This window comes from Amblyraja radiata, chromosome 23, assembly GCF_010909765.2.
Source record: "Amblyraja radiata isolate CabotCenter1 chromosome 23, sAmbRad1.1.pri, whole genome shotgun sequence".
NCBI classification, from domain to species: domain Eukaryota; kingdom Metazoa; phylum Chordata; class Chondrichthyes; order Rajiformes; family Rajidae; genus Amblyraja; species Amblyraja radiata.
The window spans coordinates 40,949,093-40,972,601 of NC_045978.1; the positions used below are offsets into that span (position 1 = coordinate 40,949,093).

At 48.4% G+C, this 23,509-nt stretch overlaps 1 protein-coding gene across 3 annotated transcripts in view; it reads left to right on the forward strand.

Moving 5' to 3' along the window:
- The first annotated feature begins 355 nt into the window (after nt 1-355).
- tox2 (TOX high mobility group box family member 2) overlaps nt 356-23,509 on the forward strand; it is a 117,602-nt gene continuing 94,448 nt past the window's right edge. The window contains exon 1 of one of the 3 annotated variants that reach the window (XM_033042138.1): nt 356-547. In XM_033042138.1, coding sequence (XP_032898029.1) covers nt 500-547 — 48 coding nt within the window. In that variant the 5' untranslated portion in view covers nt 356-499. Of the gene's footprint in view, nt 548-932; nt 1,672-23,509 lie in introns of those variants that run through there. The other 2 variants (XM_033042136.1, XM_033042137.1) reach the window with 2 other exon arrangements.

Below are 23,509 nucleotides of genomic sequence, written 5' to 3' on the forward strand. Positions count from 1 at the left end.
GAGATGACCACTGCTGTGAAAAACATGCCTGAGATTAAGTCATCTTCAAAAACATGCAGACCAGTTTCCCACCACACACATTATGATATGGAAATCTAAACTGAATATCCATATAAATAATTTATTTAAAACACAAAGAAGTGTGGGTTTATTATCTTATCTAGAGCCCACAGTCATGTTATTATACAAGGCATCCTTACCTCTACCTTGCAGCCTAGAACCAAAAACAGTGCACTGTTATCAACAAGTCATTGACTTTCACAGCCCACCTCTGCCCTTCCCCCACGCACAGAGCCAGTATGTGTGTCGCAGAATTAAAAAAAAACAAATCCCTTCTAAATATTTCATCCAACCTTTTCCTGGGATTGTGAGCATTGTGCTGAGCTATATCCATGTTTGTTATCCTTGCACCAGGACTGCACAATGTGGTCCTGGTGGGTTGTGTGTTCCTGTTGGGATTCTTGCTTTGTTCTCCACACCAGGCAGTGGTCAACATGACATGTTGTTTGCATCACCTGCACTGGCCAAAGTGCACCCCTTTCTTAGGGTAAGTTGCTGCCTGTTAAATCAGAAGCTTTGTTCACCCTGCCACCGCACTGTTTCTCGTGTTCCCTTACAGCCGGCTACACCAAGAACACAGTCTCCACTTCACATCCCTCCTCAAAGAATGTGGCTGCTTGCTGCCTGGTGTGGGATGTGTGCAGAATGGTGTGTTCACTTGTTATACTTGTGGATTCGACACCTTCACTGGGCTGAGTTGCTAAACACTCTACTAATCCTCTACTACTTTGTCTTGTTGTGCCCTGATCTATCTGACTGCAACTAGTGCAGACCACCAGGTTCACTGGGTTACTTACTCCAGTGTTACTCATGGAAACAATGTGAGGGGACAGAGAACTCTCCCGTCCTTGCTGTGTGTTGGTACAGTCAGGCATTGCAGTTTGATCAGGCTGCTTTGCCTGAAGTGTGGTACAGCCTGATATTCCCCTCCCCCAGCTCATCCATATCCCTTCTATTATCAACAGAGGTCGCTTGGCTTTCAGTGTGGAGAAAGCTCGCAAATGATACCCTCAGCTTAAACGCATGGGTAAACACTCTCAGGCATGCTGAGAACAGACAGCGGAGAAAGAAACTGAGAGGGAGTGTGTGAGAGATACAGGGAGAAAGACAAAGGGAACAGACACAGGAATCCGTCGAGAAAATCTCATCAGCATTTTGTTGCAACAGTTTCTTGCTGAGACTTTATTTGGTGTCACTTTCCTCAGCCTGTAATGGCAAGACTGTTCAAAGTGTGCATCTTGCAAGAAGGCTGAACTACTGCAGACCACAAACGGATGTGAAACAAGGATGCATTGAAACTCACTCCATTCTCTCTATCTGTTCCATTCAACAACAGAGAGAGAGAGAGAGAGAGAGAGAGAGAGAGAGAGAGAGAGAGAGACAGAGAGAGAGAGAGAGAGAGAGAGAGAGAGAGAGAGAGAGAGAGAGGGAGAGAGCGGAGGAAGAGTGAGAATAATAATCAAGAACCTGCTTCCATGCCCTTGGTGTTGTGGCCACAGAAAGATGGATGTGAGATTTTATCCTTCAGCACCAGCGACGGTAGCTGCCCTAGCTGCTGACCCGAACTGCTTGGGCACTGGCTCTTGCCTGGAACATTATTACTCCAACAAGGTAAAAGGCTTTATCATTTAAACTTCTTACAGCTTGCTTCCTCCTCATGCTGCAAGTGTGTTTCCAATGTTTTGTTCTGAAGCTCCAAGCAAGAGAATTCCCAGGCTGAGGAACTTGGTTTGTGTCTTGAATCAGGGAAATAGTGTGGTCTGAGTGTGCACGCGTGTCTGTGTGTGCCTGTGGTCTGTGAACATCCTTGAGTATAGCTGTGGTTTGAGTGTGCAAGTGTTTGTACAGTATCCGTGCAGTTATTTATTGAGTGTGCTTGTGTGTGAATGTGTACAATTGTGTTAGGGGTTGCATCAATGTGTGTTCTGTGTAAAATATTGATTTTATTTTGTGAGTGTTTATGTCTTTATGCAAGAGTGTGTGCTGGTGTTTGGTGTTTGTGTGTAAGTGGTGTTTGTAACGGAGGGTGCTGTGTGTGTGTGAAGTTTAGAGCGTGTTTCTGTAGAGTGGGACTGTGCCTGATGTTGTGTTGTGTGTGGATTGCAGTGTACAAACTCGATGGGGGCAGTAACACCTCAGCTGGGTGAAACGGCCACACTGACCCTCCTGCAGACACTGCCCTGCTCTCCCCCCCCCCCCCCCCTCCCCAACTCCCAGAGTGGCCTCATCTCTGCCCGCTCCCTGCCCCTTCTACCACTGCCCGCTCCCTTACCCTCCCCCTGCCCCTTCCCCTGCCCCCTATCCCCAGCCCCTGCCCCAACATCTATCTCTACACTTGCTCCTGCCCCTAACCCCCTCCCCCTTCTGTTGCACCTGGTCCTATCTCAACTCTTACTCCTGTCCCTCTCCTACCTCTGTCCCCTTCCCCGACCCGTGCCCCTCCCCAACCCCTATCTCTACACTTGCTCCTTCCCCTGCACCCTGCCCCTACCCCTAGTTCTGCCCCACTCCCAGCACCTACCTCTGCTCTGCCTCTGTCCCAGCCTCTGCCCCAAGCTCTGCCCCGCTCCCTGCCCCTCTCCCAGCCCCTGCCCTACCCCTGCTCTCACCTCTACACCTACCCCTGTGTCTGGCCAGTCTCTCTCAGAGCAGCAGTGATGGGCTGAGCTGTGAGCTAGCCAGCCAGCCAGGCAGGCAGGCAGTCTCCGTGAAGTGTTTGTCTGTGGTGGGTTTGTAAGCTGCCTGTTTATGAGCTCGCATTGACTGGATCAATCAGCAGCCCGTTAGGAGGGACTGTTAAAAAATGTCTTAAGCAAGAGTTTATGCCGGTGTCATCGATCCAGACAGCACGCGTGCACTCTGAGCGCTCCGGGATAGAGTCAATTGTAGTGAGGCCATTTGCAATATTAATCAAAGCCCGTGTGCCAAGTGTTTGCATCTGGCTGTGCAATTGGAAAATATGCGCAGGAGATGGTTCTTTCTATTTTCAACCTTAGCAAAAATAGTCTCTGAGAATGGAAGAGAAGGGGTGAGGACAGGTGTGTTGTGTGCGTGTGTGTGTCTGTGGGTCTGCTGTGTTTGTGTGTGTGTCTGATGTGCGTGTCTCTGTGTGTAGGTGTGTCTATAGTGTGTCTGCGTGTGTATCTCTCGTGTATTGTCTGTGTGTGTGTATATCTGATGTGTCGGTGTGTGTGTGTGCATCTGTATATGAGTGTGTCTATGTTTTTGTGTAGGCACATATATGTATATATGTGTGTCTGCGTTTGTGTGTCTCGTGTTTTGTCTGTCTGTGTGTGTGTGTGTGTGACCGTGTGTGTGCGATCGTGTGTGTGCGATCCCGTGTGTGTGTGTGTGATCGTGTGTGTGTGTGTGTAACCGTGTGTGTGTGTGTGAGTGATCGTGTGTGTGTAACCGTGTGTGTGTGTGTGAGTGATCGTGTGTGTGTGTGTGTGTGTGTGTAACCGTGTGAGTGATCGTGTGTGTGTAACCGTGTGTGTGTGTGTGAGTGATCGTGTGTGTGTGTGTGTAACCGTGTGTGTGTGTGTGTGTGTGTGTGTGTGTGTGTGTGTGTGTGTGTGAGTGATCGTGTGTGTGTGTGTGTAACCGTGTGTGTGTGTGTGACCGTGTGTGTGTGTGTGTGTGTGTGTGTGTGTGTGTGAGAGTGATCGTGTGTGTGTGTGTGTAACCGTGTGTGTGTGTGTGATCGTGTGTGTGTGTTTGTGTGTGTGTGACCGTGTGTGTGTGTGTGTGTGAGTGATCGTGTGTGTGTGTGTGTAACCGTGTGTGTGACTGTGTGTGTGTATGTGTGTAACCGTGTGTGTGTGTGTGATCGTGTGTGTGTGTGTGTATGTGTGTGATCGTGTGTGTGTGTGATCGTGTGTGTGTGTGTGACCGTGTGTGTGTGACCGTGTGTGTGTGTGTGACCGTGTGTGTTAGTGTGATTTGCACTAGTCCTGTGTGTTCATTTGTTTGTAACCTCTGTGCCATATTTGACCCACATGGCCACACTAAGTCTGCTAGTTTCTCCCTCTGTAGCTGCTCGACTTCCATCCCGACACTAATACCTCCTCTCACCCTCTCACCTCCCTGTTACCTCCAGTATTGGCAGTTCCCACACATTCCCGCCCTGTGTCATCCTCCCCTCACACACCGTGACCGACTCCCATCATCTACACTGACCCAAGTCGTTGAGTTTATTCAAATACACAAGGCTGGTGAGCTGCAGGTACAATGCAAATCTTGCATTGGTTCAGCAAGTGCTGGTTTAACAATGTTCTCCTTCCGTGCCTCATCCCTTCCTATGTCCGTCTGTGGGTTTAAACTCTAGATTCATCCCATTCATCTACCTCTGTGCAAGCTCAGGAATACCCTCCCTTAGCCTCTCTACATCTCTCTCGTGTTGCCGCCCTCCTCTCTCCTCTTTGCTTTCTCCCTCTGTCCTCTCCTTCTGTCCCTTGGCAGCAGCTCCTTGCTCTGCCAGTGATGGAGACAGCTTCTCATGTTGAGGGCCAGTGTGATGTGAGTGTCTGAGTTTGGTCGGGCTCTTGGTGCAGAGAAAGCCTTTGGCTACCAGCTCTGATATCTCAGGCATTCTACGCCAAATGTTATTTGAGAATTGCTCTGGTGACATACCTTGGGGTGAAACATATGTGGAGGTTGGTGCAATTATTCCTGGAGTGTGTGGTAGCCCATCGGGCACTCATAAGAGCAGAAAATAGGTCAGCCATGATTGAATGGCAGAACAGACTCAATGGCCTATGAATGGCTAATTTCTGCTCCTATGCCCTATGATGGTATGAAGCCTTCCCAATGTGCACAGCAGTGCATTGTTCCTGCCAGCCAGTGGCATTGTCCAGTTGCATACTGTAAGCTATTGTCCTGCTGAGGATGTGAGGTGCTGCACTGACAGCCCTGTTGTAGGGTGCAGGCAGCGGGGAACTATCTTGGTCACATCATCACAAATACAAGTCATTCACGTAGGTGATGTTGGCACCAGCAGTAACATTGGCACATAACAGATCACACTGTAGGCAGTGCCTGGAGATGGCAGATTGATGCGATACTTTGACCAACATTCTTCAACCAACCTGTGATCACTGACCAAGCCACAGTACTTCCTGCAGCCAATTACAAAATAAGTCTCAGAATATTTCATGTGTCGGAAGGAACTGCACATGCTGGTTTATACCAAAGATAGACCCAAAATGCTGGTGCTCAGTAACTCAGCAGGTCAGGCAACATCTCTGGAGAAAAATAAGTGACGTTTCGAGTTGGAACCCTTCTTCAGACTGAAGCATGTATTCTTCATGTGTCTGAAGAAGGGTTCCGACTTGAAACGTCAGTTACACCAGCATCTTGTGTCTATCTTCAGAATATTTCATGTTCCTCTAGCGTGTTATGAACAAGGGAAAGAAACCCCCTTTCAGGTGAAGCTGCATGACAGCATCAAATCTGCTTTTGTGAGAGAGATGTATGTATTGTCCAGAGACTCCAGACACAAAAATTGTCCATGTGTTGAAGTGAGCAATGGGTCAACACATGGAGGCTACTTCACGGTGAATATATAACTACAGGTGTAGGAGAACCAAGACCTCAACAGTGGAACAGGCGGAGGACGATGGCTGACCTTAGTGGAGCGTCACAACGGCTGGGAAGGCGGATGAAGGCTGCAGCAGAAAAGGGTCTCCAGTCGTCTTGGACTCCATGCCACTGGATCCTGACCCAGATCTGTCAAGGATCGTGGGGTGGCTGTCTGGACCAGTCTCCCCACGTTAAACAAAGTCACGCACAGGCATTTCCATGTAGGGAATAGCACCCTGGAGACACCCATGGTCGGCCATGACTGAAGGGGGCCTGTTTTGATGAGAAATATTTGTGTGTAAATATTTTTAGATGGATTTCATTATATGCATATCTGTATTTGCATATCAATGCAGATATCTATATGAGAATAGTCTGAAGAAGGGTTCTGACCCAAACCATCGGCAAACATTTTTCAGAGATGCTGCCTGACCCGCTTTGTAACATTGTTTTGAGGCAAGCTGTGTGTGGATTTCTCTCCGGATATTTGCTCTGTACATCTGTGTGTGCAAAATCATGCATGATATCAGTGTGTAGGTTTCTGCGTGTGATTACCACTTGCAGGTGGCTATCTGCTTCTACTTATCTGTACATGCAGGAATTCCCTGGGCAGCAATAAATGCAGTTGTCCTGTAGAATTTCCATAGAGTGAAAGATGCATTTCTGTAAAGTTAGTGGACATCCCTGCATCAATGGTAGCATGTGAAATGGTGCTTTAGAAAGTAGACATGAAATGTATTTTTGCACATGGGCTGATGTTTCCTTTGAGGTACCTAAGCCATTGACACGGCAATATCCTTCATCACTCAAGCTGCATACTGTTTCACGGTTGCACAGGAGGACAGCCAGATAATCCAAGGTGTAGGAGAAAGTTAAACCCGTTTGGGGAGGTTTAAAGAACAGTGTCTTTCGTTATGGCAGCTTTTTAAAAATATGCTGAGATGTTGGCCAACACGTTATCCCTGGGAAAACCTTCTGTGAAGTAGCAGTCCCTGGTGAGCCGAGAGCACACAATCCTGCTCCCAAGTTAAATAACAGTGGTTTTGTTCAGTAAAGGTGTTTGGTTGCATTGCTGCATGTTACGGTTATAGTTGGAGGGCCGTAGGCAAGCTCAGAACATGTGCAGCAGGAGAAACTTCCATTTCTGTTCATTTGGAAGTACATTAGATGACAAGGACTTGTCCAATTATTTGCACAAATGATAGAAAGCCAATCTCACAGTATCTGAGTTGAGGCTGGGTCATTTTTATCTGAAACGTGACTGGAGAATTATTTTTCCCATTTCCAATAAATGCATATGTCCAAGTGTAATGAAAAGTGAATGAATGTTTGAAAGTGTCTGACCTTTCTCACAGTGATGCATCCTTTAGTTGTTCTGCATCCTCCCCACCACCAGCTCACTGGGACCACTTGCCTGTGTGTTTGTCCATAGACTGGGCCACAGCCTTCAGGGAGGAGATTAAACTCCAGTCTAGGCCTTTGTTTCAATAGCTATATTTCTGTGTTTATCTTGGTGATGTGGACTGTGCTTCCTACTCGAAACAGAAAAAAAACAGCACATCTAGAAACTGTTTCGCTATATGAATGAATTATTTAAATAGATGTATTAATTCAACCTAAGAAACACCAACAGCTGCACGAACAACAAGCCTTTATGGCAACAAAACACCGCGAGGAACATCACTGGAGTTTGATCAATGATGGGTGTGATGAACAGGGTGGGCCAGAGGGCCTGTTTGTGGGCTTCGTGGCTCCATGGCTCTACAAAGTTGACACTATCAGTAGAATAAAATATCCTGATGGATGACCAGATATTTGATCCCAGAGGTAATGTTCAGAAATCATAAATGAGAAGGGAGCTGTAAGGATGTGGGGGGAGTGAGGAGGAGAGACAGACCTCGGTGTGGGGGAACCAATGCAGGTGATAAACTTACTGGACAGATATTAATTGAAACAGTATTGTTTCTTCCTGTGATGAACCAAGCCTGTAGTTGTGTATGTAGCTATATGGATCTCAAGGTAGATAAAAATGCTGGAGAAACTCAGCGGGTGAGGCAGGATCTATGGAGCAAAAAAATAGACGATGTTACGGCTCGAGACCCGAAACATCGCCTATTTCTTCGCTCCATAGATGCTGCCTCACCCGCTGAGTTGCTCCAGCATTTTTATCTAACCTTCGATTTCCCCAGCATCTGCAGTTCTTTCTTAAACACATATGGATCCCAATGTGTGAGTCTGCTTCTTTATATATATCTGAGTGTATGTGTGTCTATTGTGTGTGTACATATAAAACATACTTACATGTGTAGCGTACATGTATGGTGCACCTGCGTGTACATGCATACTTATACTTATGTGTGGGTACATTTAGAATGTTGCTAAAAGCGCTGGTGTTTCTGACTGGGGAGCGTACAACACGGCCGTTCACAAACCTAAGTGGGAAAGTGCAGATTTTGTGGAGCAGCGGGCTGTAGATGGCAGCCCATTGACGGTGCAGAGACCTCAGAGATGGCTAAACAGTGGCCATGGCCTTAACCTGGCAAGGAAGTATTTATAACGAGAGTGAAGGTAGGACATGTCCGTGTGCTGGCCTGGGCCCAGGGAGACAGCAATTTAATTCCAAAATGTTAAAGAGTAATTAATTTAACAAACTCATCTATTACTAACTGATCTATAGCAAGGGAATGAAACCAGCAATTAGTAACCAACACTGTGATGACGATTTACCAAACTGAAGTGAAATATTTGCAGGAAACCAAACAGTTTAATTGTCAGTGAAGCAGCTTCCTTCCCTTCCCCCACTCCACTTCTGACATAGTTTTGTGAGCTTAATGATTCTGTGCTGAATGTCAGATTCATTCACTGCTACTGATGCACCTGCCTGTCTATTTGTATTACTCTCTATATTTCAATCGCAAGTTTCATTTGCCAAAATAAATGAATGACTATTTCACTGTAATGTTCCCTGCTCAACATTTTGTCCATATGCAGTAACGATGTGGGTCCTTCATCTCATCTTTGTGTTGGGAACATTGTTTATGGAGGGTGGCCAGGGTTTTCCCTGCGGCGTGTACATCACAAACAAAAGGCAGACCTGTAGTGGGGAGGGAGTGGGGAGCTATGGCAGGGCTGCTACTTCACAGGCAGGGTGGGCTGTTCACAGTATTGAGAGTGTGCTTAGCAGGGTCTAACACCCCCCCCCCCCCACCCCTCGGAAACAGCAGCAGCCCCACGTGTGTATAGGAACCGGCCTCTTCCTCTGCTCATCCAAGCTCGATACAATTTATGTGATTTAATTCTGTGTCACTGGAAAATCTGCAGTCAATGTCGGTATCCACAGCTTTAGATTCCTTCAGATAGACACAAAATGCTGGAGTAACTCAGCAGGTCAGGCATCATCTCTGGAGAAAAGGAAGAGGTGACATTTCGGGTCGGGACCCTTCCTCTAACATTCCTACATTTGGATATTTCAGACTGAAGAAGGGTCTCGACCATAAACATGAGTCTGAAGAAGGCTTTCGAACTGAAACGTCACCCATTCCTTCTCCAAAGATGCTGCCTGTTACTCCAGCATTTCGTATCTATCTTTGGTGTAACTAGCAGTTCCTTCATACACTATTATTCACTGGGCTATCTTAACAGTGACCTTGCAGGAAAAGAACATTCTAAATATGAATAATACTCTCTATACAATGTCTAACATCTCAAAACATATATAAGAAAATCCTTTCAAATTCTACTCTTATTTAGCCCAGTGAATAACAGTGTATGAAGGTGTTATAAAATGTGAAAACATCAAGAATCAAAGTGCTGGAGTAATTTAGTGTGTTAACCAGCATCTGTGGAAGAATGGACAAATGATGTTTCAGCTCAGTTCCCTTCTTCAGACCCGAAACATTGCCTGTCCATTTCTCTCCACAGATGCTAGCTGACCAGCTGAGTTGCGCCAGCTATTTAGTTTTCATCTAGTTTAGAGATACAGTGCAGAAACAGGCCCTTCAGCCCACCAGGTCCGCGCCAACCAGCGATCCCCGCTTATTTTACCGTTTGATTTTTCTCCTCAGGATTCCAGCATCTGTAGTCCCTTGAGTTTCTCTTGAATACCCCCAATCCTAGCTTACCTGCTCGATACTTCACATCACCTCCAGCCTCAGTTACTATCGCCCCCAGCTGACCCAAACCCTCCACCTGGATCTACCTATCACTTGCCAGCTCTTGCCCTATTGCCTCTTTCTACAAGATACATCAGTCTAGAGAAAGGTCCCGACCTGAACCCTTGTCCACTCCCTCCACAGATGCTGCCTGGTCACTTGTGTTTAAGAAGGAACTGCAGATGCTGGAAAATCGAAGGTACACAAAAATGCTGGAGAAACTCAGTGGGTGCAGCAGCATCTATGGAGCGAAGGAAATAGGCGATGTTTCGGGCCGAAACCCTTCGAAACGTTGCCTATTTCCTTTGCTCCATAGATGCTGCTGCACCCGCTGAGTTTCTCCAGCATTTTTGTGTACCTCCGCCTGATCACTTGAGTTCTTCCTGCAGCCTTTTTTTGCTTCAGATTCCAGCATCTGCCGTCTCTTGCAAACATCTCTGGTGGAGGGTTTGCTAATACACTTGTTTCTCTTGTGTGAGGTTACAGCAGAAGGAGCAAGATAGTTTGCACATTGCTGGTGCTAACACAAACCACAAACATCAGCCCACCATCAGCTCACCAAGGATCCAGGCCCTTCATGGTGAACACTGGTTTAAACTGATCACTGACCATGATGAAGTAGTCAATCCATACTTAATATTAACTTAGTTCGAACATATAGACTTCACAAAGTAGAAACTGGTCATTCCGCACTCCATATTTACCTTCCACACGAGTTGGGAATCTTCATCACATTTACCTCCCAGATCCCAGGGACATTCACTTGTCCCATCTGACTTTGCACAGATCACCTGAAGAAGGGTCTCAACCCAAACTGTCACTTCTCCATGTTTTCCAGAAACGCTGCCCTGACATGCTGAGTAACTCCAACACTTGTGTATTACCAGCATCTGCAGTTCCTTGTTTCTCAGTCTGATTCTGCCTTGGTTTCTGCCTCATTCACTCACCTTGACAACCCCATGCGTGAAGAGGTTTGTAATGGCCCAGTCATCTCTCTCACTCTCTCATCTCTCTCGTATTATTTTCCATTGCCCCTCACTGTTCTTCATCACTGGAGCACAGCCTGCTAGTCTCTGAATTCTCTCTTCCATTCATGACCTTGCTGAAGTGTGTGGGAGAGTACAGAGTGCTTCTTACAACTGGGGACTGAGAGAATGGCGAGGCGTTGCATCTCACCGCTTCAGGATCAGGACAGGGGTTTTGCACCATAGGACAGTGGCCTCTGTGGAAAATGGAAAACGCTGAAAACTCATGAAACAACATTGTAAAACTCCTCACACTCGTAAAGGCGACCTGACCATTAGTTTTACAGTCTTTATTCAGTCATAAATGTTGATTTGGATGCTGCTCCCTTCCCTATGGAATCCTGCCAAGGGTTTATTTTGCATCATGTAGGATAATGTCTCAGCAGATTTAGGGTTAGGCACGGTGGAGATTGGAATGCTGGTGATGAGCGTCTTGAGAAACATTAAGGTGGATAATTCCCCAGGGACTGATGGGATCTGTCCTCAGATATTGAGGAAGGAGGTTGTTGTGGCCTTGACAGAAGATTCAAAGGCTAGAAACCATGTACCACCAGGCTCAGGGATCGCTTCTTCCCTGCTGTTATCGGGCTACTGAAAAGTCCTCCCATAGTGAGGATGTAACCCCAATCTCCCAAACTATCTCATTACAGCTCTTGCACTTTTATTTTTGATCTAAACTTTGTAACCGTGACGGTGTAAGTCGGGTGTTGTCCTGGTTTCATTGTACGTGTAGTATGATTGGTTAGCAAGCATTGGCTAAACAAAGTTTTTCACCGTATCTCAGCACACATGGTATGAATAAACCAAAATCAATATCACAAAGCATGGACCTAGTAGGGATTATTCGCATGGCTATATGTGAGGAAGGTCCTGTCTCACTCATTTAATTCAAGTCCTTTGAGGAGGTAATGAAGATATTTGGTGGGGCGAGGGCAGCAGATGTTGTCTCCTTGGGCTTTAGTAAATATAGCATTTGACAAAATCCTTCATAGTAGACTGATTCAGAAGATTAAGTCACATGGGATCCATGGTGAGTTACTATATTGGATCCAAAATTGGCTTGTTCGTTGAAGACAGCAGATAGTGGGAAAGACTTTGGAGAGCGTGTTGAAGAGTTCACTAGCATGTTGCCTGTATTGGGGGGAGGGGGTATAAGCTCTGAGCAGAGACTGGACAAACGTTGATTGTTTTCCATGGTCAGAGGCTGAGGAGTGACCTGTATATAAAACGATGAGAAGTATAGATACGGTAGACAGGCAGAGTGTTTATCCCAGGGTGGAAATGCCAAATACCAAAGGGCACAGCCTTAAGGTGAGGTGGGAGACTAGAACATTCTGCTGGGGAGGTGCTAAAAGCAGACACAATGGCAACATTTAAGAAGCATTTAGATAGACACACGAACAGGCAGTGAATGGAGGGATATAGACCATGTGCAGGAGATGTGACTAGGCATCATGGTCGGCACAGACACTATGGGCCGAAGGGCCTGTTCCTGTTCTGTACTGTTCTATATCTACGGGCACCTTGAGACAATGCAGCACTGGGGCATCACAGGAGAGGGTGTGAAGCCCAGGTCTGATGCAGGAGAGAGAGAGGGCTGCTCTGATCACGGAGATGACCAGGCCCAGGACAATCATGCTGGATCTCTGCGCAATCTTCTGCTCCTCTTCTGTTGAAATATCACAGTACAATTCCTGATCACCTATTGGTTTCCTGTCTGTGCCGATGACATCTGTGAATGTCTCTAAATGTGTCTGTGTGTTTGTGAGTGTGGTCTGTTTGTGTCAGTGTATCAGTCAGAGTCATTTTGTGTCTGGCCAGTGTTTGGAGTTCTACACATTCAGAAATGTTTGAAGCTACACCAGGACCCCAGCTGATGTCCCCCCCCCATCCCCCACTCCCCCATCTGCAGTTTCAGCACGGAGATTCAGCGAAGTGAAACTTTAGCCCACACCTTCCTGCAAGTGGATGATCAGCCATGATCATATTGAATGGCGGTGCAGACTCGAAGGGCCAAATGGCCTACTCCTGCACCTATTTTCTATGTTTCTATGGAGCCAGTTATACAAGAGGGTGAGCTGATCCGCTCCCTCAGGCAGGAGGAGAGTGTTGGTGCCACACATGCGCTCACTGTCCAGTTGTACTGAAGAAGCATCAGCTCTTGTGCAAGATGCTTTCACCCCGCGTAGGAACAGCCAGCCTGACGATCAGATTGAGTTTAGAAAATGCAATCCAGAGAGAGTTTGGTATGGACGGATTAGGATCTGCCACGTTTGAACTTTGGCCATTCATCATGGAAATGGCCCTTTGGCCCACAACGTCCATGCCAACTGTTGCCCAGCTGCAACTGTCCCATTTGCCTGTATTTGGATTGTTCTCTTCTAGGCATTGTCTATTTGTGTCTGTCTAAATACCTTTTAAACATAGTCATATTGAATTCCATCACCTCCTCTTGCTATGTGCTCCAGATATCAGCTACCCACGTGCAGAACACCTTCTACTCAAATCCCCATTAAAACTTCATCTCATGATACCCCTACCATGGGAAGCAAGACATTGATCACCTATACTGTGTATGCCTCACATAATCTCATACATACCCATCAGCTCACCACTCAGCCTCCAGGGAAAACAAGGTCAGCCTGTTCAAATAGTCCCCATAAGCAAAGTTCTCTGATCCAGTCAACATGCTGGAGAATCTCCTCTGCACTCTCTCCGGGGCCACCACATCCTCCCTGTGGTGTGATGACCAGACCAGCACACACAGCAACTCCCTGCGGACTAACCGCTGTTTAATTTTACAGATACAGCGCGGAAACAGACCCTTCGGCCAACCGAGTCCGCATCGACCAGCGACCCCCGCACATTAACACAAGCCTACTCACACTAAGGACAATTTACACTTATACCAAGTACACAAACCCAAGCCAATTAACCTACAAACCTGTACGTCTTTGGCGTGTGGGAGGAAACTGAAGATCCCGGAGAAAACCGACTGAGTGAACGTACAAACTCCGTACAGACAGCACCTGTAGGCGGGATCGAACCTGGGTGTCTGACGCTGCTAGCGCTGTAAGGCAGCAACTCTACCACTGCACCGGTTTTAAAAAAAAGTATTTTAATACAATGTGTTACGGGTCTGTCCCACTTAGGTTATTTTTTAGGCGACTACAGGCGACTAGGCTGTCGCCACGTGGTTGCCGGGGTGTCGCCTGTACAGTTGTGAGTCGTCTCCTCAGTCGCCCAAAGAGGCGTAGCGGCTTTCTGGTTGCCGCTGGATTTTCAACATGTTGAAACATTTTCGGAGACTGTCGGTGACAGTGGGTTAGACACCAATGAGTGTAGCTTGACTTCTCCTGACGTAGGTGCTGTCGTAATTGTCGCCGGGTGACGTAGTTGTCGCCGGGTGACGTAGTTGTCGCCGGGTGACGTAGTTGTCGTGACGTAGTTGTCGCCGGGTGACGTAGTTGTCGCCGGGTGACGTAGGTTGTCGCCGGGTGACGTAGTTGTCGCCGGGTGACGTAGTTGTCGTGACGTAGTTGTCGCCGGGTGACGTAGTTGTCGCCGGGTGACGTAGTTGTCGCCGGGTGGCGTAGGTTGTCGCCGGGTGACGTAGTTGTCGTGACGTAATTGTCGCCGGGTGACGTAGTTGTCGCCGGGTGACGTAGTTGTCGCCGGGTGACGTAGTTGTCGTGACGTAATTGTCGCCGGGTGACGTAGTTGTCGCCGGGTGACGTAGTTGTCGTCGGGTGACGTAGGTTGTCGCCGGGTGACGTAGTTGTCGTCGGGTGACGTAGTTGTCGTGACGTAGTTGTCGTCGGGTGGCGTAGGTTGTCGCCGGGTGACGTAGTTGTCGCCGGGTGACGTAGTTGTCGCCGGGTGATGTAGTTGTCGCCGGGTGACGTAGTTGTCGTGACGTAGTTGTCGCCGGGTGACGTAGGTTGTCGCCGGGTGACGTAGTTGTCGCCGGGTTACGTAGTTGTCGCCTGGTTACGTAGTTGTCGTGACGTAGTTGTCGCCGGGTGTCGTAGTTGTCGCCGGGTGACGTAGTTGTCGCCTGGTTACGTAGTTGTCGCCGGGTGACGTAGTTGTCGCCGGGTGACGTAGTTGTCGCCGGGTGACGTAGTTGTCGCCGGGTGACGTAGGTTGCCGCCGGGTGACGTAGTTGTCGCCGGGTGACGTAGTTGTCGCCTGGTTACGTAGTTGTCGCCGGGTGACGTAGTTGTCGCCGGGTGACGTAGTTGTCGCCGGGTGACGTAGGTTGCCGCCGGGTGACGTAGTTGTCGCCGGGTGACGTAGTTGTCGCCGGGTGACGTAGTTGTCGCCGGGTTACGTAGTTGTCGCCGGGTGACGTAGTTGTCGCCGGGTGACGTAGTTGTCGCCGGGTGACGTAGGTTGCCGCCGGGTGACGTAGTTGTCGCCGGGTTACGTAGTTGTCGCCGGGTTACGTAGGTTGTCGCCGGGTGACGTAGGTTGTTGCTGGGTGACGTAGTTGTTGCCGGGTGACGTAGTTGTCGCCGGGTGACGTAGGTTGTCGCCCGTGCTGACTTCGGGTTTTTTTTGTTGTTAAAGTAATGATTCTATTTCAAATTTTATGTCGAAGGGGGATTTTCGACGACCTGCTACGACTATGACAGTTGCCGGCAGTTGCCTAAAAATACCTAAGTGGGACAGGCCCTTTGGTGAGCTCACCTCACCTCACCTCACCTCACCTCACCTCACCTCACCTCACCTCACCTCACCTCACCTCACCTCACCTCACCTCACCTCACCTCACCTCACCTCACCTCACCTCACCTCACCTCACCTCACCTCACCTCACCTCACCTCACCTCACCTCACCTCACCTCACCTCACCTCACCTCACCTCACCTCACTGCTCCCATTCACTCATTGACCAGATGGCCTTGTATACAGATGATCCCCATGGCCACTCTGGTCTTTACCTATCAGAGACAGCCCTCCCTCCCATGCTTCCTGCAGATTCACAAACTTTAGACTTTACTTTAGACTTTAGAGAAACAGTGTGGCCCACCGAGTCGGCACCGGCCAGCGTTCAACCCATACGCCAACCTGCACATACTGGGGACAATTTTTCAACTTACCGAAGCCAATGAACCTACAAACTTGTATGTCTTTGGAGTGTTAACGTACAAACTCTGTATAGACAGCACCCATAGTCAGGATCGAACCTGGGTCTCAGGCGCTGTGAGGCAGCAGATCGACCACTGATCCTCTAACAAGTATTTGTCACATTTTCACCCCTGATGTATCTTCCCACACATGTGGCCTGACCTGCGGATTTCCAGTATTCCTGTTTCTTATCTTAGTGTTTTGTAAAGTTGCCACATCATGTCACAACTCTTATGTCTTTACCTTTGGACATCAGAATGATTTTATTGTCTCTGGTAATGAGGAAGTTTGTTGAAAAGGAGATATACGGAGCAAACATCACATGGCACTCTAAATTATATGGCTTTTATATTGCTGTTGCTTCACTTGGGAAAAGGTCAGGGATTTCATGAGCCAGTTACAGGGTGTCAGGGTGGTGCTGTACCTCTACATTTCGGGACGGCACAGTGGCGCAGCAGTAGCACTGCTGCCTAATGGGCCTGTCCCACTTAGGCCATTTTTCAATGGACTGCAGCGACTGTCAAGTTGCCGGCAGTCGCCTGAAAAACCGGGAACTGGAACAGCGACTGTCAGAGTGGAACACACACACACACACACACACACACACACACACACACACACACACACACACACACACACACACACACACACACACACACACACACACACACACACACACACACACACACACACACGTCGCAAAGGCGGGGGATAGGCAAGCGGGGGAGCGCTGTCTAAAAGATTCCAACGGTGCAAAGCCAAGGTGATACAGACACACACCACGATTAACAGGAAGGTTGGCGCTGTAATTAAGACGGCTAAAGCACAGTGTACGGTAAGTCCTTTAAAAGAGGGGACGAGAGAGGGGAGAAGGAGGGAGGAGTAGAGACAACTTTTAAGAAGCCAGAGAAACACGGCTGTGAGGCTCGGCGGACATTTAACATTACCAGTCAGTTCCTTGGTTCTGAAAACTACTGCTTACCTTTTTGCCCCCCAACGAGCCAATGAAATTCACCAGTCAGCACCGGCTCCAACCTACGAGAACCTCCGAGAACCTTCGACCTCCTGGCGACCCGCTAGGACCTCCTTGCGACCCACCTACGGCTCGAGGATTCTCGCTAATCTCCATGGCGACTTCATTCTTAGTCGCTGCTAATTTATCAACATGTTGAAAAAATTTTCGGCGACCATAATCAGGCCGTGACTAGTTCCCAAAATGTGGGAACTCCTCACGCCCATGAAGGTGACTCCCGGCAACCACCCACGAACATGTGGCGAACATGTGGTGACCATGCGATGACTGCAAAGTCTCCTGCAGTCGCCTAAAAAGTCGCCTTAGTGGGACAGGCCCATTACAGCGCCAGAGATCCGGGTTTGATCCTGAGACGGGTGCAGTCTGTTCAGAGTTTGTACATTCTCCCTGTGACCACGTGGGTTTCCTCCTGCTCTGCTTTCCTCCTACAAGACATGCAAGTTTATAGATAAATGGCCTCTGTATGTTACCCACATTCTAGTGGGGAGTGGCTGCGAAACTGGGATGTTAGAAGTAATGTGAATGGGCGATCGATAATCGGCATGGATTAGGTGGGCCGAAGGGCCAGTTTCCACGCTGTATCTCTAAACTAAGGTTCCTCAGTGAAGACAGCCTGCTGGTTGAATGTGCAGCCACAGTGCAAGGCCAGGGCAGCTGAGGAAGTTAGATTCAGTTCATTGAACGGTATCTGGAAGAACGATGGGTTTGTAATGAAGTGGCCATTACACTGAGCATTGTGACAGAAATCTAGCTGTCCCACTACTGTCCTTGCTCTGGCTTGGCTCTCTGTGGCTTCCTGAGATGGGCACCCAGTCCAGAGGCAAGCAGCAATGGGCAGTAGGTCATCTCCATGCCAGCCGCATTCACATTCAGTGAACAAAGAAAATAGACATAACAGAGGCCTCAGGGACTGATAAGTGCAGTGAAGTGCCTGCTCCTTCCATGGACCATCCAGCTCTCCCTCTGCTCCGGTTTACTGCCACAAAGAGGACAGTAAACCCAACAACCCAAACCGCAACCTCATGCCTGCATCCACCCACCCAGGGTGCTGGTCAATGGGGCTCGGAGCTGCAAACATCAGGCCTGGGCTAGATCCTCACTCCTGTCCCAGTCATTCATCATCGGCTAGGCCTCTGGGTCACATTGGTTTGTGGCAAACATCTTGATAGTTAACTAGTCATTTCTGACCTTCAGTGTAAATTTGGCTGGCTGACCTTTCAGCAGAGAAAGGATGTGGTGAGTTATTTCAGAGAAACTACAAAGTAATTGTGTATTTTATAATTAATCAGCTGATCCAAGATGGTGAGAACTCGCTGGAACTGTTAGTGATGCTTCACATTGGTGACCAAGTACAGCAGCTCCTCCTGTGGGGATGGGGAATGGAGGGGAGTGAGATCCCATGGCAACGTCTCAGCAGGGCCCATCTTCACTTGATGTTCTCCTGACAGTGCCCCATCCATGCTGACGGGTACACTGCCCTGCTCACTGCAGATGGCCAGGTGAGCCCAGGGTGAAGGCAGGTCCAATGGAGATAGTGTCAACCCAGAATGAGAGGACAATATTAGCGATGTACTTGTCCAATAAGGCTTCTTATTCTTTATTATAAATACATTACCACTTTAGTGTTGCCCTTTGTTGATTGGAGGTCGAACACGGTCGGGTTCAGTCAGGCCAGGGACTTTTCCATGATCAGATTGTTGGACCAACTATCTAGTCAGGCAGCACGGTGGCGCAGCGGTAGAGTTGCTGCCTTACAGCATCAGAGACCTGGTTCCATCCTGACTATGGGTACTGTATGTGTGGAGTTTGCATGTTCTCTCTGTGACCAAGTGGATTTTCTCCAGGTGCTCCAGTTTCTTCCCACACTCTAAAGATGTATAGATTTGTAGGTTAATTGGCTTTGGTGAGTTGTAAAATTGCCCCTAGCGTGTTGGATAGTGCTAGTGTACGAGGTGATCACTGGTTGGTGTGTACTCGGTGGGCCGAAAGGTCTCTTTCCATGCTGTATCTCTAAAGTCTAAAGTCTACCATTAAGAAAAGACACAATATCCTGGAGTAACTTGGTGAGTCAGGGAGCATTCTGAACTGCTTAGTTACTCCAGCACTTTGTGACTTTCTTTGAAAACCTGTATCTGCAGTTCCTTGAGTCTACTATCTATCCCATCAGTGTGGTGGTAGCGACAGGGCCATGGCGACTGGCATTGACACCATTGAATGTTGACCCCACAGTGATCCCCACACAGGTCGCCAGAGGAGACAACAATGGCCTTTGTCTGCCAGCCCAACTGTAAACTGATGACCTCATTCCAATTGTCAAAAAATCAATGGAAATGTTTAGCTTTGTGAAACTGTTCCAGCTTTCCGGTCCCTACTAGTAGCGCACCTCACCAACCACATGGGAATCAGTGTGGAAACTGCCTCGAACCCACAGCGCTGTGCACTAGTCTAGTCTAGTTTATTGTCACGTGTACCAAGATACAATGAAAAACTTCAGAAACCCAATCACCTTCCTAGATCCCATCAACCCCCCTCCTTCATTCGGGTATCCTATAGGGAGGGGCAGCACAGTGGATCAATGGTAGAGTTGCTGCCTTACAGCGCCAGAGACCCGGGTTCCATCCTGACTATGGGTGCTGTCTGAACGCAGTTTGTACATTCTCCACGTGACTGCGTAGGTTTTCTCCGCGTGCTCCGGTTTCCTCCCACACTCTAAAGATGTACAGGTTTCTAGGTTAATTGTCTTCTGTAAATTGTAAGTTGACCCTAGTGTGGGCGGCGCGACTCACATTGCAGCGGCCTCTGCAGTCCGTCTGTCGTTTTTTTATTTTTGTCACTTTTGAATGTTTGAATGTAGTTTAAAGTGTTTTTTTTTAGCTGGGTATGTGTGTGGGGGGCGGGGGGTGGGGGAAACTTTTAAAATCTTTCCCCTGCACGGAGAACCCGACCTTTTCCCTGTCGGGTCTCCGTTGTCGTTGGGGCCTAGCACCGTGGAGCGGCCTCCAGCCGGAACGACCTGGGGCTCCAGTCGCGGAGCTGCGGGAGGAGCGGTAGTGGTGCGCTGCTGCGACCCCACCCCGGGGATTCGGAGGCTCCAACCGCAGGTCTGGTGGAGAGTGACACCGGGAGCCCGCGGGTCCCTGCTGGGAGACCGCTTTTCGGGGCTTCCGCAACGGCGACTTCTCCCGCCCGAGTTGCGGGGTTGAAAATTACCTGGAGCGGGGCCTTGCATCGCCCGGCGCGGCTTTAATGGCCGCGGGACACTTACCATCGCCCGCCAGGGGCTTTGACTCTGACATCGGGAGGAGAATGAGGAGTGCAGGGGAGAGATAAGACTTTGCCTTCCATCACAGTGAGGAGGAGATTCACTGTGATGGATGTTTGTGTAAATTGTGTTGTGTCTTGGTTCTTTTTCTTGTGTGTATGACTGCAGAAACCAAATTTTGTTTGAACCTCAATGAGGTTCAAATGACACAAATAAATTGTATTGTATTGTATTGTAGTGTGTAGGATAGTACTAGTGTAAGAGGTGATCGCTGGTCGGCACAGACTCCGTGTGCCAAAGGGCCTGTTTCTGTGCTGGGATTGCTGTCCTGGGCTTCAGGAAGTACGGTAATTAGGAAGGGAGCCATGACCATTTATTTCTCAGGTGGATATTGGGTCCATTTGATGCAGGTATATCTCCCCAACATGATGTGAATAGGTTAGGGTTCAGGTGTTACTCCTCACTCTTATTCAGACATGAAAGCACCTTGTGTCAGATGCATAACCAACAACGTGGTTTGTTGTTGATATTTCGGACAATCACAGGCACATTAAACTTTCAACTCACAATTTATTTTTAATGTTTATATCCATTTGGATGTTAATAGGTTATTTGATTTTAGTTTGATTGAAAAATATATACGGTATTAATTGGTAGACAAGACTGAGTCATTACTACTGTGCTGGGTACTTATTGGGGTACGTCAGTAATATTGCACTCAGGAACCCTTTGTTCTGTAAGTATATCAATACTCACTCGAGGTCTCCAGAACCGCATCAGAGTGTTCCAAGGGATGTGGCCCACTTGCAGAGGGATCTGGGAGGTTGTGTAAGGTTTCATAGGGGACCAGTGGTAACATTCATGTTTAATAGGGGACATCTCCTGGATGGGTGACTGAGTGCAGTATGTCCCAGGGTTAGACTGCATGGGTCTTCAGTCGTATCGGCATTAACTGGTAACCTTCTCCTTCTCTGGGTCCATCTGCTGTGTTGTTATTGAACCAAGCTGCCCGGGTCCTGATCCTGATGTGTCTGGGACAGTCTGTGCCTGCATGAAACGGTCTAAGTGAATCACTTTAAGCTTTATGCTCACGAGCATATCTTCTCTCACTCCACAGAGTTAATGTGTTGACATGAAATTCAATGTTCTCTGTTTGCCGTGTTTGTAATTATATTCATTAGGAATTATCTGCTCACTGGGCAATAAAATGGCAAATAGTCAACACAACGTTAGATATTTTTACCGCTGTTCTGGGCTAGTGCTGGTGCAGCAGGTAACATGCACTTGGTGAAATGTCACTTTGGCAAGCGAGAAAAGGAGAATAAAATGACTGCTTCATTTAGCAGCTGCTGGGAGATTGTTATCCTAATGTGCCTGTTTGCTGGCACACACACCCGTGCCTGGTGCTGCACTCTGGCTGTTGGTGGTATATGGATTCTGGCTATCTGGTGGTCAGGGACAGAGGGCCAGCATGACAAAGAAGGGTCCCGACCCAAAACATTTTCCCCATGCAGTGATGCTGTCTGAACCGCTGAGTTACTATCATTAAACAGACTCATTTGCATGCATAACCACATTGCACTCTATCCTGGGAGTGGTTGTAGAAACAAGGAACTGTAGATGCTGGTTTATACAAAAAAATAAACAAAGTGCGGGAGTAACCTAGAGTTTGTAGAGAACATGGATAGGTGAGGCTTTGGGTCACAATCCTTCTTCAGGCTGATTGTAGGGATGGGGTGAACACAAGCTGGAAGGGATGAGGGGCAGGATGAAGCATGGAGGGTCTCGGTGTGGATTATGGTGAGGAGAGAGCAGCGGGCAGTGCAGGGCTGGGGAATGATAAGGTTGGAAGCTGTGGAGGGTAGATCGGCAGAGGTGTTAAGATCAGCAACAGTGTGGGACATGATGGCCTGGTGTTCATCTATGGGGCCATGGTCAAGGGGTGGGTATGAGGAGGTGTACAAGAGCGGGCACCTGGCCTCAGCACAGTAGACAGTCGACTATTGGTGCCCCAGTTGTTGGTAGGTTTACTGACGATGTTGGGATCGTTGCTGTGAGCAGGGGGAGGCTGTGTGTTCACAGGTGTGTGAGGGGGGGGGGTTTGGATTGGGTGAGGGGAGTGGAGGTCAAGATGCTGGGACTACGGATTGGACAATCCGCAGCTTGTGTACCCTCAGTGACCTGATGAGTCGTATATGGATTTGACGCAGACCCAGGGCACCCACGATGGTGCCAGTCCCCTTGCCAGTCCTGCCACCTGCCTCACCTAGAGTGATAGAGTCATGCAGCATGGCCCACTTGCCCACACCAACCAACATGTTTTATCTACACTCGTCCCACCTGCCTACGTTTGGCCCATATCCCTCTAAACTATCCATAGATATCCTATGCATAAATGCTTCTTAAACATTGGGATAGTATCTGCCTCAACTACCTCTCCCAGCAGCTCGTTCCATACACCCATCTACCTTTCCATTGCTTTGTCCCTTTTGCTTAGGTTTCCCTTTATAATTTCTGAGCTTGGACACTTTAACTTACCCTCCTCCAACCATACCTGCCCCAGACTCTGCTCTCTAGCTGAGGCCATAGCCGTACATCTCCCCTGCTCACACTCCACGCCACCCTGCTGATGGTGCACTGTGATGGCGATACATCATACTCTAGCTTCTTAAACTAGTCAGTCATAGTCAGAGAAAGATACAGCAAGGAAACAGGCCCTTTGGCCCACAAAGCCTATTCTGATCACCAACCACCCACTTGTAGCCACCTCCATTATTCCATCTTTTTAATACTCCCCAGAGTCTCACCAATTCCCCTTAGATTCTCTCACCTACAAGAGACAATTTACAGCAGCCAATTAACCTATCGGCCTGCTGTAGATCTTTGAGTCTCCGGGAGCAGCCCACATGGTCACAGGGAGAACGTGCAAACTCCACGCAGACAGCAGTGAAGGTTAGGGAGGCCTCTGGCATTGTGAGGCAGCAGCTCTACCAGTAACACCACTGTGCGCAGGATGTGTTTACACACAGAACCTTGTACCTCAGACAAACGAAACTGACTGTAGCAGCAAAGTAGCCATTTCATGGGTGCAACAGCTCAGCCAGGCATTGCGAGCATGTTTGAAATCTGTTTACTCCTGGTCTCCCTATCCCCAGTACCCTTCATCAATAGACATCTCTCGCTGGCCAGAGGGCTGGCAGGGGAGGGGGCTTCAGAATTCCACTGCATTTTGTGTCAAGGACTTTCCTGACCTCAGCCCGGATCT